Genomic DNA, 15,216 nt, shown 5'->3' with positions numbered 1-15,216 from the left:
TCTTCACCCACACCCGTACAAACATTATTTATTTATATGATAAATAAATAGCTGATTTCAAAAGTTCAGTGCGACACCTTTCATCGTGAAAAGACTGAAAAAAAGATCCAGGAGACACACAGATATATGCACATTTCTTCACGTATGAACAACAGTTAGCAGCTGGTAGTATTCTAAGAAATCTACAACACAGTTATTGTTGTGTAATCATCAGTGATGGGAATAACGGCATTACAAATAACGGCGTTTCTTTTTTCAGTAATGAGTAATCTAACTAATTACTATTCCTATCGTTACAACGCCGTTACCGTTACTAACAAGAAAATGCGGTCCGTTACTATTTTTCAACAAACAGACAGCTGAAGCTGTGTTCAGCTTACCGCACCTTATATATATATATATATATATATATATATATATATATATATATATATATATATATGCACGGAAGTAGCTGTACAGCTTTAAGCAGCTGCGCGCGCTCCCGCGGACCAATCACTTTCTGGTAGACAAATCACTTTTGGCCCCACTTTTGGCTAGGGGGGAAACAATCGCATGAGTGCTGCTGTTTGACTGAGGACGAATATAGTAGTCGTGGTAAGCCAATAACATGACCACTTCAAGATGACAAAGCAACAAGGTGATATATATCAGTTTTTAAATTGTGTTGATAGGCCACGTAAAACCAGAGTCATGATAAACAATATACGCGCGTTTTTTCCTCAATATTGTCATCATGTTTGCTGTCTAAGGACAGCGCTAGCAAGCACTCTCTGCTTATGACCAAAAAATAAAACAAAACAAAACAAAAAAACGCCCGTTCTGTTAAGTGACGGCTGTGTGCAGACAGGAATAGGACCCAAGGTGCAGACTCCAGAGACAAACTTAAACCGAAACAGCTTTAATGCTGAACTCAAATATAACATAACTGGAAAAAATCTAAATAAACTAACACCGGTGGACTGACAAAACACACAGCAACATAAACAGTAGATCGCAATACGGACATAGAGAAACACAGGGCTTAAATACACAGAGGGAGCAATCAGGGAATGAGTAACAGGAGGGAAACACAGCTGGGGCAAATCAGGCCTAACGAGACAAAGGAAGCAAAACCAGACACATTAACATGAGACATGGACTTTCAAAGTAAAACAGGAAACATAACAGAGACTGAAAAAAAGACACAGACTCACATGCAGTCACTACAACAGAGGGAACAGAGACGTGGGACCAGGGTAGACAGGGGAGACAGCAACTAAGGATTACACAGACAGAAAACCAGAACACTAAAACTCTAACCAAACCCCACCCAGAGAACCTTAACTAAGAATAATCCTAAAACCCGTAAAGCAAAGCTAGAATATAATGAAATAACAAAATCAAAGAACCAAAAACACAAAACACTGGGTCAACGACCAAGGGACCCTAACACGTTCGTGTTGGTGGAAAAATGCACCATGTCGACCAATCAAAAAATGATATGGCAACATGACATTTGGTTGTTTAGGGAAGAGGGGGAAGTTTTAGGAGTGACGGCGAGAGAGAGAGAGAGAGAGAGAGAGAGAGAGAGAGCGAGAAAGAACAGAAAAAGAGAGAGAGCAAGTTTTGAGATGTGAGAGATTTGTGACGTTTAGCATGTTTGGAGTGTGTAGTTCATGTGTTGTCTTGTGTAGTTAGTGTGTAGTGTTGTGGATAGTTTTGTGTTGTGTGTCAGAACAATGAGGTGACTGTTGTCTCCAGGTAGAAAACAGGAGTGATGCACCTGCTGCTGTCAGACCTGCAGGTATCAGGCTGTGATGTTCTCCTTTATAGTGGACAGAATTTTTTTTTTTTTTTTGGAGTGGCACAAATAATTTGTGTGGCATCTTATAAAATGCAGAACAGCTGATTGTTCTGTAAATAGTTTGAAATGGTTATAAAAAAAAAGAGTAAAAGGTAAATGGCTGCAAATAACTTGCTGTGTGCAAAACTTGTGCATATGATTTTAAAATTCACAATTTATATTTGCATTTAAGGTTATGAAATATGATTCAATGAACATGTTTGTGGTTGTTTCAGTGAAAATATCACTTTTTTTTATCGGATTTGATGTTTTTGTCTGATTTTAGATCAGTTGTGTTAATACAGTATATCAAAATGAAAACATAACTGTAAATTCAGACACGTGAGGTTGTGCTGAAAAGAATGATACCAAACAAGGCAAAGTAAATAGTTGTTAAAGGTTAAATGTCGAGGTAAAATCAAAAGTGGTTAAAATGGCCAATTATACCCTGGACCCCAGAGGCAAGTAACGCAATATTACTTTTCAACTAATTAATTACTTTTAGAATCTGGTAACTCAGTTACTAACTCAGTTACTTTTTTGAAGAAGTAACTAGTAACTATAATTATTTACTTTTTCAAAGTAACTTGCCCAACACTGGTAATCATGTTATGATGATGAAGTGAATATATTAAAGGAGTGAACGGTGCATGTACCTGTGTCTGTGTGTCTGAATGTTTGTGAGCCGGAGTACAAAAACTGTCATCATTAGTTTCTCATAGAAAGGGAGAACTTTCCTTTGACTCCAGGTGAAAGTAAAAATAGATTTAGACACTGAATATCAAAGGAGAAGATGCAGAATAGCTGAATTCCAAGCTCAGCAGCACTAACCCTCATCATTTCTTCTTTTTCTCACTTTTCCCTCTCTCCCTGCCTCCAGAACCCCCAACCCCCCCTTTCCCCTTTCCCGTCTCACCTCACCTCCCCCTCCCTGCTCTGGCTACAGACGGAGAACGTTATGCAGTCCTTCCGTGAGCGCAGCGGTGGTTACCACAGCAACCAACCCTGCTACCAGCAGGAGCCCCATGAATTATCCCGCCTTGAGACCTACCGGCAACACCCACATCATCCCCATCCACAACACCCGCACCCAGGACCCGGTCCACATCCAGGCCCAGGCCCGGGGCACACCAGGTCAGGCTACGAGGCACATTCCTTGGCAAACCCGACAAGCATGCCGACAACTGGAGGACCAGGAATTGGAGGCGGACCTAAGGACTGTTACAGCCAGCAAGCCTACGCTGGTTACCCAGGAAATGGCGGAGGAAATGGGAGTGGAAATGGGGGCTCAGCACCCTCACAAGCAAAGAAATCATTCAGAGGAAGCAAAGTGCCCCCACCGAATCCCAGTCAGCACCTGCAGGGTCCCGGGGGCTACAGTAATCACATGGGCCCAGGAACTTATTCAGCCCAATATATGAGCGAGGGCCACCTCCAGCAGAAGTGGGAGGACCCAGCGCAGTTAGCACAGTATGAGCAGGAAATGGTTGGACGTTTGGAGTCTAGTGGTACTCCTGCACCTAGTTCCTCCCAGTACATGGAGCAGAATATGCTGGGCCACTCCCAGACCCAGTGCCACCAGCCCTCTACCCCTGTCTATACTAGCCCCCACCACCAGCCCCATCCTCCCAACCCTTCCCCTTCACCTCTCATGTATCCCCAGAGTCACCTACACTACCCGCAGCACTCACCCTCTCCATCTACATACATGGAAAAGTGCAGCCCTATGCCCCACTGTTACAAAGGGTACAACTTGCCTCCAGGTTCTCAGTATGGCAGACAAATGAGCAGCCATGGCAATCTGAAGCAGGGGGCCTACAGGTCGAGCCAAAACAGTTACGGATATCAGCAGCCTCCCTCCAGAGGTTACGAGCAGCAGCCCATGACCAACCCCCAGGAACCCCATCCAAAATACCAACACTATAGCCAAGCCCAACAAAACTACTGTCTCTCAGAGTTGCCTGTCAGGTCCCCAGAACAGTATTATCAGACTTGTAGCCCCTCCTCGAGCCACTCCCCAGCCCGATCTGTGGGGCGTTCCCCTTCATACAGTTCCACCCCTTCACCGTTAATGACCAATCCAGAGTCATTCCAGTATAGCCAGCCACCTATGACCCCTGGAGCAGCCTCCTCCTCTTCATCATCTTCAGCTGGCATGCAGGAACAAGCCAGTGCCAACACTATGTTGATGCCCCCACGCTCACACCCCTCACCCAGCATACCGCACAGCTATTCCACAACACCGCAGGTCCCCACAATGAAAGAACGCTTCTCAGAGAAGCTATTGTCAAACCCCAGCTTGTGGAGTCTGAATGCTCTCACCTCTCAGGTGGAGAGCATCTCTAATAATGTACAGCAGCTCCTGCTTTCAGAGGCCCTGGTTGCAAACAAAAAAGGCAGTAAGCGCAGCAGTGGCGGAAGCAACAGCAGTGCTGGAAGTGCAGTATCATCCAAAAAGGGTGAGGAATACAAAAGTCCTCCATATCCAGACAGTGGTGGCAGTGTGGGTGGGGGACCTATACAGGATGCTTACTGTACCCCACAGCATCAACCGCTGCCCATGGAAATCCATGAGGGTGGCTACTCCAGCAGCAGCGATGAACCGCTGGACAGGGGCTACTACTACTTTGGCCAGGGCAGAAGTCCAGCCCAGGCCCATAACAACACACAGCTCAGCGTCGACACAGCCTCTTCATGCTCCATGGCATCTCCCGATGACATGTCTACCAGGTCTGGCGACTCAGGTCTGCACAACCTCACCCCTGACCCTGCTAGATGTCAATCAGGGCAGGGAGGAGATGGCATGAGCACTCCAGTGAAGAGCATTAGTGACGAGAGATCTCCAACAAGCATTACAATCCCCAGTCCCATGAAGCAAGAACAAGATTCTCCCTCTGATATGCAGCACATCAATGAGCCTGTCAAAGAGAATTTCGAAGAATCGGCCTGGACAGAGAAATCTTCTGATAAAGAAGAATTGACAACAGAGAAGACGCCTGACCACAAGAGTGAGAGAGATGTGGACACGACAAAATGTGGAAAGAAGCTAGAAAAATGGTCAGATGAAGAGAAATGTCCAGATGTTTACAGCAAAATAAACAAAGAGGGGACAGGAAAAGCCTACTGCTATGAGGAGACAGTGTACCAGACTAAATATGAACCTAATGCAGGAGACTCGGTTGAACAGTCACCGGCAGCTCTGTCTGATTCCAGCCACAAAGATCATTTTGGCCAGGAGATGAAATCAGAGACATACAAATCTGAGTCTCCAACTGCATCTGAGAGCTCAGTGAAAACATTGCCATTCATTTCCAGGGGTGACCTTGAGCAGGATCAATACTCCACAGGGAAGGAGGACAGCTCAGAAAACACGTCTCCAACTCCTCAAGTTGAGGCCTTGGAAGACCGTGTCTCAGACAAGAGAGACACAAGAGACCTGGACAATGAAGGAGAGGGTGAAGAGGAAGAGAGAGAAAAGGAGAAAACCAATGCAGAGGAACAAAAAGAAACAGAGAAACAAGAGAAATGTTCCCTTTCACCACCTCTGTCTGTAGAGGTGAGGGAGGAACTGGGGAAGGGTGGGGAATTGACCGAGTCATTGAAAGAGGAGCACATGAATAAAAGAGATGAATTAGAAAAGATGTCTGGGGATATTGGCAGCAAGACAGAAAGCCAGACTGCTGAGCTCCATTCTGACAAGGAGTTTGCAGGGGGACCTGCCCATCCAAACTCAGCAGCAGTAACGGCCGCAGCAGATGCCTCTGAAATGGAGTCAGCAATTGGTGACACTGCCCCTCAGCCTCAGTCTGCTATGCCAGTCTTCTCTGCTCTCAATGACAAGTCAACACCTCCATCTCAGGCCAGGGATCATATTGATCACAGTGATGCTAAAGTGCTGGAGCCAGACTCTCCTCAGCTACCAGGGAAGTCAATACTTCCCTCAGCCCCCTCCTGGGCAGACACTCCACCTTCCCCGAAAAAAGGTGACGAGGACATGGAACCAGGCATCAGCTGTTCCAGCGCTGTAACCCCTTTGGCCAAACCAGAACCTGTGGCTCCATCTGCTCAGCCGAGGGCATTTGGACGTAAGCATGCCAGGGGCAGAAGAAGAATCATGCATTCAGGTGTGGGAATCAGGCAACAGCTAAGCTTGGAGAGGGAGGGGGAAAAGGAAGAGGAAGGAGGCCACTCACACACACAGAAAACAAGCATGCCTCCAAGCAAAACCGAGCTATTCTCAGATCAAATGGATCTAGCCCATCAGGAATCTATTGTGAGTCAGACTCCCAAAATGCTAAGTGATGGTTTTCGTTCACGAATGTGCACACGCTCATTCAACGCACAAGATTTGCCACCTAAAGCCGAACCTCATGTAAAAAGAAAACCAGGCCCAAAGCCAGGTTCAAAGCCTGGGCCAAAACCAGGGCCAAAACCTGGTGTAAAGCCAGGGTCAAAACCAGGTGCAAAACAAGGGCCTAAACTAGCCCAAAAACCTGGCCCAAAACCAGGGCTAAAACCAGGACCAAAACAGGGACCAAAACCTCTGCCAAATGAACCAGAACTGCCACCGAAAATTGAGACTCCTATAAAACGAAAACCAGGACCCAAACCAGGTTCAAAGCCTGGACCAAAACCTGGGTCAAAACCTGGATTAAAACCAGGACCAAAACCTGGTCCAAAACCAGCTCTCAAGCCAGGTGCAAAACCAGGACCTAAGCCTGGACCCAAGTCTCCAGGCATTTTGTCCCACACTGACACTGCACCCATCAAGGCCCCAGTGGGCCGGCCCAAAGGTTCACTTGCTAAACCTAAATTGTTGCAGCAGGAAGAAACCACTCAGCCTTTCGTGGGGCCGCAAAGCAGGAGTAGGAAGAGCCTGAAATCTACAATATCACAAGTAAACCAGGGAGCAACACAAGAGGAGCAACAAGCACACCATGAGCTAAAGACGCCAGAGAACGAGAGCAAAAATATGGTTTTGAGATCCAGGAAGCCCTCCCAGGAAAAACTGTCAAAAGAAAAAGAAAAAAATATGGGTGAAGATATTCTCACAGAGACAGTCACAGAATTTAAAGCCAGCGATGTTTCTCTTAAAGAAGAAGAGCTCATAACTGTGGAGCAAATGCTCTCCCCCATTCAGACTGCAGTCACAGATAATGAAGTTACAGGAGACCCACCCACACCACACATGCCACCTGAGCAATCTGAGGAAAAGATCCCTCTTCCACTAAAACGGAAACCTACTTCAGAACTTTCTACACCATTAAAAAGAAAGAGGGGTCCAAAACCCAAACCAAAAACGTTACCGCCTCAGCCCGCCCTGGTGGAACAGGCCGTCCAAACACCTAAAGAGAAGGTCACACGTGGCCCACGAAGAAAGCGAGGGCCGCCTAAGAAAGAACCTGTGGTCACTCCCATAACCAAAGACATTCTGGCCAACACCAGTGGACCTGACATCACTAGTGACCCGCCTGTGGTGCCTCCTCAGTGCCCCACTAAAACAAAAGTTCTCCCACCACGCAAAGGCAGAGGACAGAAATATGAGGCCATGGTGCAGAAGATTACATCTCCTAGCTCAAAGAAACACCTCCCAATCCCCCAGCTAGACAGCAGTCTGACTGATGACATGACAACCAAGGCTTTGCCTGAGCGTATCTTAAAGGAAGGTGAGACGTCTATTGTGACGAACAGCACTGAGGTGATAGAGTCTCAACAAGATGGAGAGAAGCAACTTGAGGTGGGAGAGAGGAAAGTGGAGGTGACACAAGACAGAGAAAAGCAAGACATGAGTCCAGAGGCACCAACACTAGAGGGGGTGAGACAAGGGCTGGAAGAAGAGGTTGTAAATAAAAATGAAGCAACACAGGAAGATATTAAACCAGGGACAGAGCAGGATGTTCTAGCTGATAATGTCTGGAGTTCAGAGGCCGCAGTAGAAGGCAGCGCTCCAGGTGAGTGGATACCGGAGGCCTCAGAAGGCGTATCTACAGCTGCCGCCAAGTCTGTGAGGACTAAAAGGAAGCGATGGGCCATGGTGGAGAGTACAGATGCCTCAGTGGTAGCCTTGGAAGCAGGGAGTCTAATAGTTACAACACCAAGACTAGCAAAGCAAAGGGCCATCAAAAACAACCATGAGATGCACCTGAAACAAAGGAGGAAGAAAAGAAAAGGCCAGTCCTCTTCAGAGGAAACAGATTTAGTTGAGGAGGCTAACACTGAAACAGACGAGCAACAGGAGAGTGTGGAGGACAAGGTCAACCCCACAGAGCCCACAGTACCTCTGCCAATCAGCACAGATGACATCATAGAAACTCCCCAGGTTACCAGTACAGACCTCATCCATAAACCTCGAAGAGGCAGAAAACCATCAGCAAGCCCAGCTAAAAGGAAAAGAAGCAAAGCCTCAACAGAGCCGATTCCTGGCAAGCCAATTAAGATCCACAAAAAGCCCGGGCCAAAACCCGGGATGAAAGATGCCATCGAGGTAATTGAGGCAGTAGTGAGGGCAGCAGGATGTGAACAGGAGGAAAAAGAGGAGAAAGAAAGACAAGAAAGGGAAAGAAGGGAAAAAGGAATCACAGAAAACAAGGAGACGTGTGTTATCGGTCCTGTAGTGACAGTATCAGAAAAACAGACCGAGACCATTTCTGTGAAGAGGATCAGGCGTAGATGGATCCATCAAAGGTCTAAACTGTCTTTCTATCCTTATGTACGGATTAACAACTCAAGAGACTTTTCTTCCTGGTGTGCCATAGTCAACAAGGCGGAGGATGCGGTCGTATTTCAGAGACGCAGAAAAAAGGGCATCCTCAGAATGAGGAATCCTTTCACAGTTGCAAAGGTAGTGCCACACACTGCTGCCATGCTGCAGGGACCCACAATAAATAAAGATCTCGTTGGGAGGTGTCTGACATGTTGCCTGTGTGGGAAACCGGCAAACTACAAAGACTTAGGTGATTTATGTGGACCTTACTACACAGAGGACGGGGTTCCACGGAAAATCTTGACGATTACACACACAGAAGCCTTCAGGGAAGAGTTGGACAAGACCAACGACGACAACAGCGGCAGCAGCGAAGAACCGGGCAACTCCTCAAAGAGTGAGACTGAGGGCACCCCAGAAACGGAAGGAAATACAGAAGCAACCGCTCAAGAGGGAAGTGTTAGCAGTAGCAGCAGCAGGCATCACTGGCGTTTTCGACGGGCAGAAAGAATGGAAAGACCGGGTCGGGAAGGTGGCCTACGAAGGTTAACTCTCCGAGAGAGGTTCAAGAGGATGAAGCAGCTACAGGCCGTCAACACAGGAGCCCCCACGGGCCAAGAGGGCAATGAAAGCTTGTTCCAAAGGCTACAAATGGAGGCAGAGGCTAAGGAGCACTGGGCCCATGAAAACTGTGCCATCTGGACCAAGGGGATAATTATGGTAGCTGGAAGGCTATACGGACTGAAGGAGGCAGCCAACACCTCAGCCCAAACGGTACGACAGCAGTTATCATCAGTGAATCTTAGACCAATCTGACATGTGTTTGGATGCTAAGAAATATCTTTCAGAATTACTGAAAACTTTTAACATTTTCCCCTCTTTTCTCTCCCTTTCTGAATGTGCCTCTGTTGGTCAAACTGTTTGTTTCTTTACTGGTCTTGATCCATATGTCCATCTGTCTTACTAACCCCAGAGCTGCTACAAGTGCCAGATTGTGGGGGCGTCCCTCAGCTGCTGTTGGAGAGGCTGCTCTCATAAGTACCACTATGTCTGCGCCAAAGAGATAGGTAAGAGACCACAGCGAGAGAGGGAGGGAGCAACAGGGGGATAAAAAGACAAGAAAAAGCTAAGAAGAGAAGGGAGAAATGAGGAGGGAAATTGGGAATGTGAATGATGAGAGGCCAATTGGGAGGGAACAATTGCAGAAAAATAGGTGGGAAAAATGAAAAGAGAGTGCAGGGGAAGTGGTTGTGGTTAAATGAGAGTGAGAGGGGGGGAAATGCATCAAGGAGTAGCATTATTGAGTGCGAGAAGAGATGTCTGAGAGTGTTAGGGCAGAGCAGAAGAGGAAAAGAGAGAGGGAATGAAGAAGGGAGCTTTGAATACAGGGAATGATGAGAGGAAAGTGGAACCCTGGAGTGTGCAAAAAGGAGAAAGCGAAGAGATAGAGGGAGGAGGCTGAGCTTGCATGTATGTGTGTGTGTATTATTGACCACAGCCCCTGTGGCTCCATCCATCCACGCTGCTGCTGTCTGGAGGCTGAGCGTGCATGTGTGTGTCTGCATGTTCGTGCCTTCCTTTCCAAATGCTTGCCAGAACACTGCCATGCACACCTTATAACAACTTGGCCAACGTGCATTTCCATCAGCGCTCGTGTGTGGTTGCTGTTAATACAAGAGAGTGTCCGTGTGCCAGCATATGTGTAACATGGTTTCCCCCTTATATTATCTCATGCCAAGGAAGTACAGTGCGAGGATTAAACGGTCTGCCACGTCTGCCGAGCCAGCACAGGGAGCAGAGCGAGGCCCTTTTTTAATCCCGCTGAGTGCACCAGCCATATCTGACTGCCTGCCTGCCTGTCTGCATTGCAACGTATCCACTCAGTCTTCCTCTTTCCTCTGATGCTCTCCCTCGCTTGCATCGCTCTTTTATTTAGCTCAGTTTTTTTTCCATTCATTTGTGCTTTTTGAGGAGAGCTGTGGGTTTGTTTTGTTGTTGTTGTTGTTGTTGTCAGGATTAGCCTCCTGGTATGTTTTTTATTCAAAGTAAAATGTGAATCTGAGATTTCACACCTCATTCTGTTGTTCTTTGCTTTTTCTCTTTCTGCACAGGCTGCACATTCCACGAGGATGACTTCTCCATCAAATGTCCTAAACACGAGGTAAGGAAAAAAAACCCACTAAACTAGTGAAAGCATGCTTTATTACTTCGTCCTGCTTTAACAGTTAGTTTAACAGTTCCCCAGCATTTCACAGGCAACATCAGATATCAGTGTTTACACATATGCCTAAGCACACAAGTTCAGTTTTTCTTTCTCCTCACCTGGCCTCCCTTTCCATTCCGATCCTAACACCAACGCCGCCAGCAACACCCCCCCACCATCCCCTGCCCCTCTCTTTATCCACCTCCTCAGCACAGGGATAAAAAAAATTGAATTCACACATTTCTATAACAAACAGCAGCACCTTGGCTGAACAGATGATATGGTGCTGAACAGGAAACACAACCGTCAGTTCCTGTAAAGCAGAGAAAAACAAAGAAAAAACACAGCTGATGTTCATTGTAGACTGGCATAAAGTACCTTTTTCTCTTTGCCACATGAAGACTCTTCCTACCGATTCAACGTGTACCCAGTGTACCTCGGCGAGTTAAAATCACCATATCAACGAGCGCCCTTCATTTTATTACCATCGCCTGCTACTGTGACTTCAAACTGCTGCATTTGCAGGGTCACTGTTCTCCGAGTTCATTCGAATGGTCTCCTCCACGTCCAATTCTTCCTTGTAGGGCAGACGCCATCTGGTGGCGATGCGTTTGCATGGCAAAAGGAGGAAGGTCAAATGAGGGAGGGAGTGTGGAGGGGGAGGGGGTGCTAGAGATGCTGACATTCAGCAGGGAGCAGCGGTGCATTGAGGCAGCAGTGGCAGTAGCCTCCCATCCTCCCTCCCCGCTCTGCATCTCTCCCTCCCTCCCTCCTTTCCTCTTTTCCTCTTCCTTTCCTGTTCTCCTCTGTGCAGACTGACAGGGATGAAAAGCTGGCTGCTGATCAAAACACCCCACCCACCATCACTGCCTGCTATCTTCCCCACATGCTCTCTCCACCGTTTCCCTCTCTCTTGCTCTCCTTTCTCTCATTATTTCTCTCCCTTCCTCCTTTTTCCCCCCCTCCGCTCCCCTTATTTTGCTTCGCTGCTACCCTGCTGTTCCAGCTCTCTCCCCCCTCCAGTCTCTCACTCTGTTCACCTCTCATCTCCTGCGAGCTCCCTTTTCCGTTTTCAGCCGTCCTCCCTTCATCTTTCCTCATCCCATTCTCCCTCGTTCTTTGTCATCTTCTCCACTCCTCTCTTCACCTCAACTCCCACGTCTAAGCAGCAGAAATAGCGTGTGAGAAACGGAGAGAAAAGGAGAGCGAGTCAGAGAGGGATAGATTGTTGTTAGCAGGCTGAGGCAGAGCTGTCATCAGCTGAGGGATCTGAAGGTCTGCATGTGTGTGTGTGGGGGGGGGGGTCTGTGCCGTGCCAATTTACGCCGAGCGGCTTAATCAAAGGGAAGAGCAGAGACACACGTACGCACACATACAGACACAAGCACACAACCACCCCACCCATGGGTCCCCCTAAGAAATTCTCCCTTTCGCCTGCGTTCACTTGCTTTCAGGGCTGAGGGGGAAAAAATGCACACAAACGCACTGCCTGCAGCTGTGGATTGTCCAGTGCTAACGGACACACACTGTGAGAGTCCACGCAGGTTCATTAACAGGTTGCCTGGAAGCTCGCACACATATACACATAGCGAACGCAAGACAGACAGACAGGCAAAGAGAAAAACAGAGCGTTTTGTGCTGCAACTGAGTGGGAACAAAAGACGAATGGGGGCAGTTACATCAGAGAGTGGCAGGCTGAAAGAGACGGAGATAGAAGGAGAAAAAGAGGGCAACAAGAGAGACGAGCAGCAAAGGGAGCGACACTCTGTGATAGAGAGGTGGGGAGAAAACAAGCGGGACTGAAGGTGTGAAGGAAAATGAGTTGTACCAGAGAGGAAAAAGAAAAAAAAGGAGTGAGAGGTAGGCTTTAAGGAGGGAGGAGAAGGGGGGAAGTAGAAGGATTGAAAGTAGAAAGATAAAACAGAGAGAGCAATGCTGCTGGTCTGAATCCAGGGCATAAGGATGGGCAGCTGGCAGTTCAGAGAGAGAGAAAGAGAGAGAGAGACAGTGGAAGAGATATCAGGGGATGCAGAAGAGTAGAAGGGGGAAAGAAAGTGCTCAACCACCACACCAGCACAATTTAGAGGTGTTCCTGCTGCGTCTTTCATAGGCGAGCTGGTTCACTGGTCAGCTGCATCCATCTCCCCACTCCAGCACACCAGAGCCAGCTTGCTTTAATGCCTTCACTCTGCAAATCTGCACAGAATCCCTTTCAGCATTGTATTATACCAACATCTGCACAGAAGACGCCTACGCTTGCAGTTTACCTGTCTGCACATTTACTGCAGCTTTTAAGAATTTAGGTGCTTAAATTCGAGCACAAAAAAGCCTCACAAGTCACAGGAAATGATGAGAAAAGAGCTCAAGAGTTCTGGGCGAGGAAGGAAAACTTCTGGCACACCTCACACATTTGTATCCCAATTGTGTTTTTGACTTTGTGTTTACATCTGTGCACTTCCTTCACAGGACCTGTAAGATATTCCTGTGTATCACTTTCATCGCCAACACCATCACCTCTCCGCCAGACAACACCGATCCAGCGAGGCAAAATCCACTCCCTATTCCTAAAGACACGGTGACGACTGATGACGAACAGGCACGCCAGCCAGCACGGCTGGGCGAGGGTTAAAAGGCAGCGCTGAAGTGGAGCTAGGAGCAATACAAACAGTGGAAAAACACCTCTGCAGAGAACAGCTGCTCCTTGAAGCCGCCCTAGAAATGTGCTTTCTCAACTGAGCCCCTGACTGCAAGGCAGAAGGCAGTGACACTGTTTAACAGGAGGGTAGGCTGCGCTTTAGAGACTGCGCGCCTAAGGCCAGTGCACATGGGGACCCGTTTGAAATGCAGAGCGAGGAACGCATGTGTGTGTTCTGCCTTCGGATGGGTTGCTATCATATTCAGACACTCGACGGACACTGATTGGACAGGGACATCCCTCTGGCCACCTTGTCTGTGGGCCAAGAGGTGCATATGTGCGTGTGTATGTGTGTGTGTGAGAGTGCGCGCATGTGTTTGTATGTGATAACCATAGAATTGTCATTCTCCAAGCACACCATCAGTGTGTTTGTGCATATGTGTCTGTGGGAGTATGAAGAATTGCTTCTCTAACTCAAGATGTCACGCGTCAAAAAAAAAAAAAAAAGAAAAGAAAAAAACAGCAGCCAACCACTGGATGTATCTCAATGTGCGCGTTTGTGTTTAAAACAAGAGACAAAATAAAACAGGTGAGGATGAGGAAACCGTACAAGATGATGGTGATGATGATGATGATGATGATGTGCTTCACAGGCTCGAAATATTCTGATACTGAAGAGTTGAGGAAAAAAAATGGACGCAGTATTTTAATATACGGCTCTTATCTCGGGAGCTGTATTTTGATGTGCATTATGGCTAAACATCATTGCGTCACCCTTGGTATATGTCCGGCTTTGTGCTATTCAGAAATTAAAAAATATATATATAAATATATGAAAATGAGAAAAAAAAATATGAACTCTGTTTAAGAGTTTACTTCAACTGTGCGCACAGTCAGTATGTACAGCAGACACCACCATCATCACTCGACAAGCTGCAGACGAGGGCTCAGAGGACCCACCGGGAGTCAGTCCATCCACTTCATATCTATGTACAGTTCAAGAAGTATTACCTGTTAACAACATTTCGAGATTATTTCGCACACCACAGCCGCGAGGAAAGACGTGCATTCAATCCTGATGTCATGAAACACACACACACCCATCTGTTTGTGTATCGAAAAATGTAGCCTCTTTTCACTCCGCCATGCTATATAACAATGCCCCGTGCGGGGCGTCAGTTAAAGTACCGGTCATTTTCAAAAGGAGACATATTTAAGTATTAGGGCATAAAAGAAAGTGCAAAAATGCCACACCAAACTTTCTCTTTTATGAAGCTCATTATTTAATGGTGTATATAGGTATTTGATGCTGTTTAAATGTAAAATGTGATGTACTAATATAATTGTGTATAGTATTTCCTAGAGATGTTTATTTTCTATAAAATGGAATATGTTATTGCTTATAAAATGTTATTAAAAGAATCCATTGATGAAAAAAAAACAAAACCTTTTTTGGGAATGTCACTTGTCTTAAGTGGGAGCATGCCGTTTATTGATTTTCATGTCTATTTGTTTGGACTTGATGACACAGCATCACTCTGTTTGAAATGTTTTTTGTAACGCCAATGTTAAATATACCAGCACCTTTCAATGCTGCTATGACCAATGCCTGCTCTTTTTGTCTTCACTCAACACGCACTGACAGTAAGACATGTAAATTGTGGTTCTGTGCAGAGTGGCCACTCAAGGGCACAAATTAGAAAGAGGAATAATGACAATGCTTAAAAAGCCATATTTTAAAACAGTTAATCCTTAACATGATAAGAAATCATACAGAAACATTCTGCTATTTATTATAATTAACAGGACCCATAATGCTCATCTTCAGCTCCATACGTTTGTTCTTGGAC

At 46.6% G+C, this 15,216-nt stretch overlaps 1 protein-coding gene across 1 annotated transcript in view; it reads left to right on the top strand.

The window, feature by feature from the left end:
• The window catches only part of rai1 (retinoic acid induced 1), a 54,243-nt gene extending 39,271 nt beyond the window's left edge, over positions 1–14,972 (top strand). The window contains exons 2-5 of the mRNA XM_026165075.1: positions 2,706–9,302; positions 9,502–9,595; positions 10,640–10,689; positions 13,198–14,972. Coding sequence (XP_026020860.1) covers positions 2,784–9,302; positions 9,502–9,595; positions 10,640–10,689; positions 13,198–13,206 — 6,672 coding nt within the window. The 5' untranslated portion in view covers positions 2,706–2,783 and the 3' untranslated portion in view covers positions 13,207–14,972. The remainder of the gene's footprint in view (positions 1–2,705; positions 9,303–9,501; positions 9,596–10,639; positions 10,690–13,197) is intronic.
• Positions 14,973–15,216: the final 244 nt, after the last annotated feature.

The sequence above is a fragment of the Astatotilapia calliptera genome, chromosome 4 (assembly GCF_900246225.1).
Source record: "Astatotilapia calliptera chromosome 4, fAstCal1.2, whole genome shotgun sequence".
Lineage (NCBI taxonomy): Eukaryota > Metazoa > Chordata > Actinopteri > Cichliformes > Cichlidae > Astatotilapia > Astatotilapia calliptera.
The sequence above is the reverse complement of the archived record's forward strand: the minus strand, read 5'-3'. Positions and strand labels throughout refer to the sequence as shown.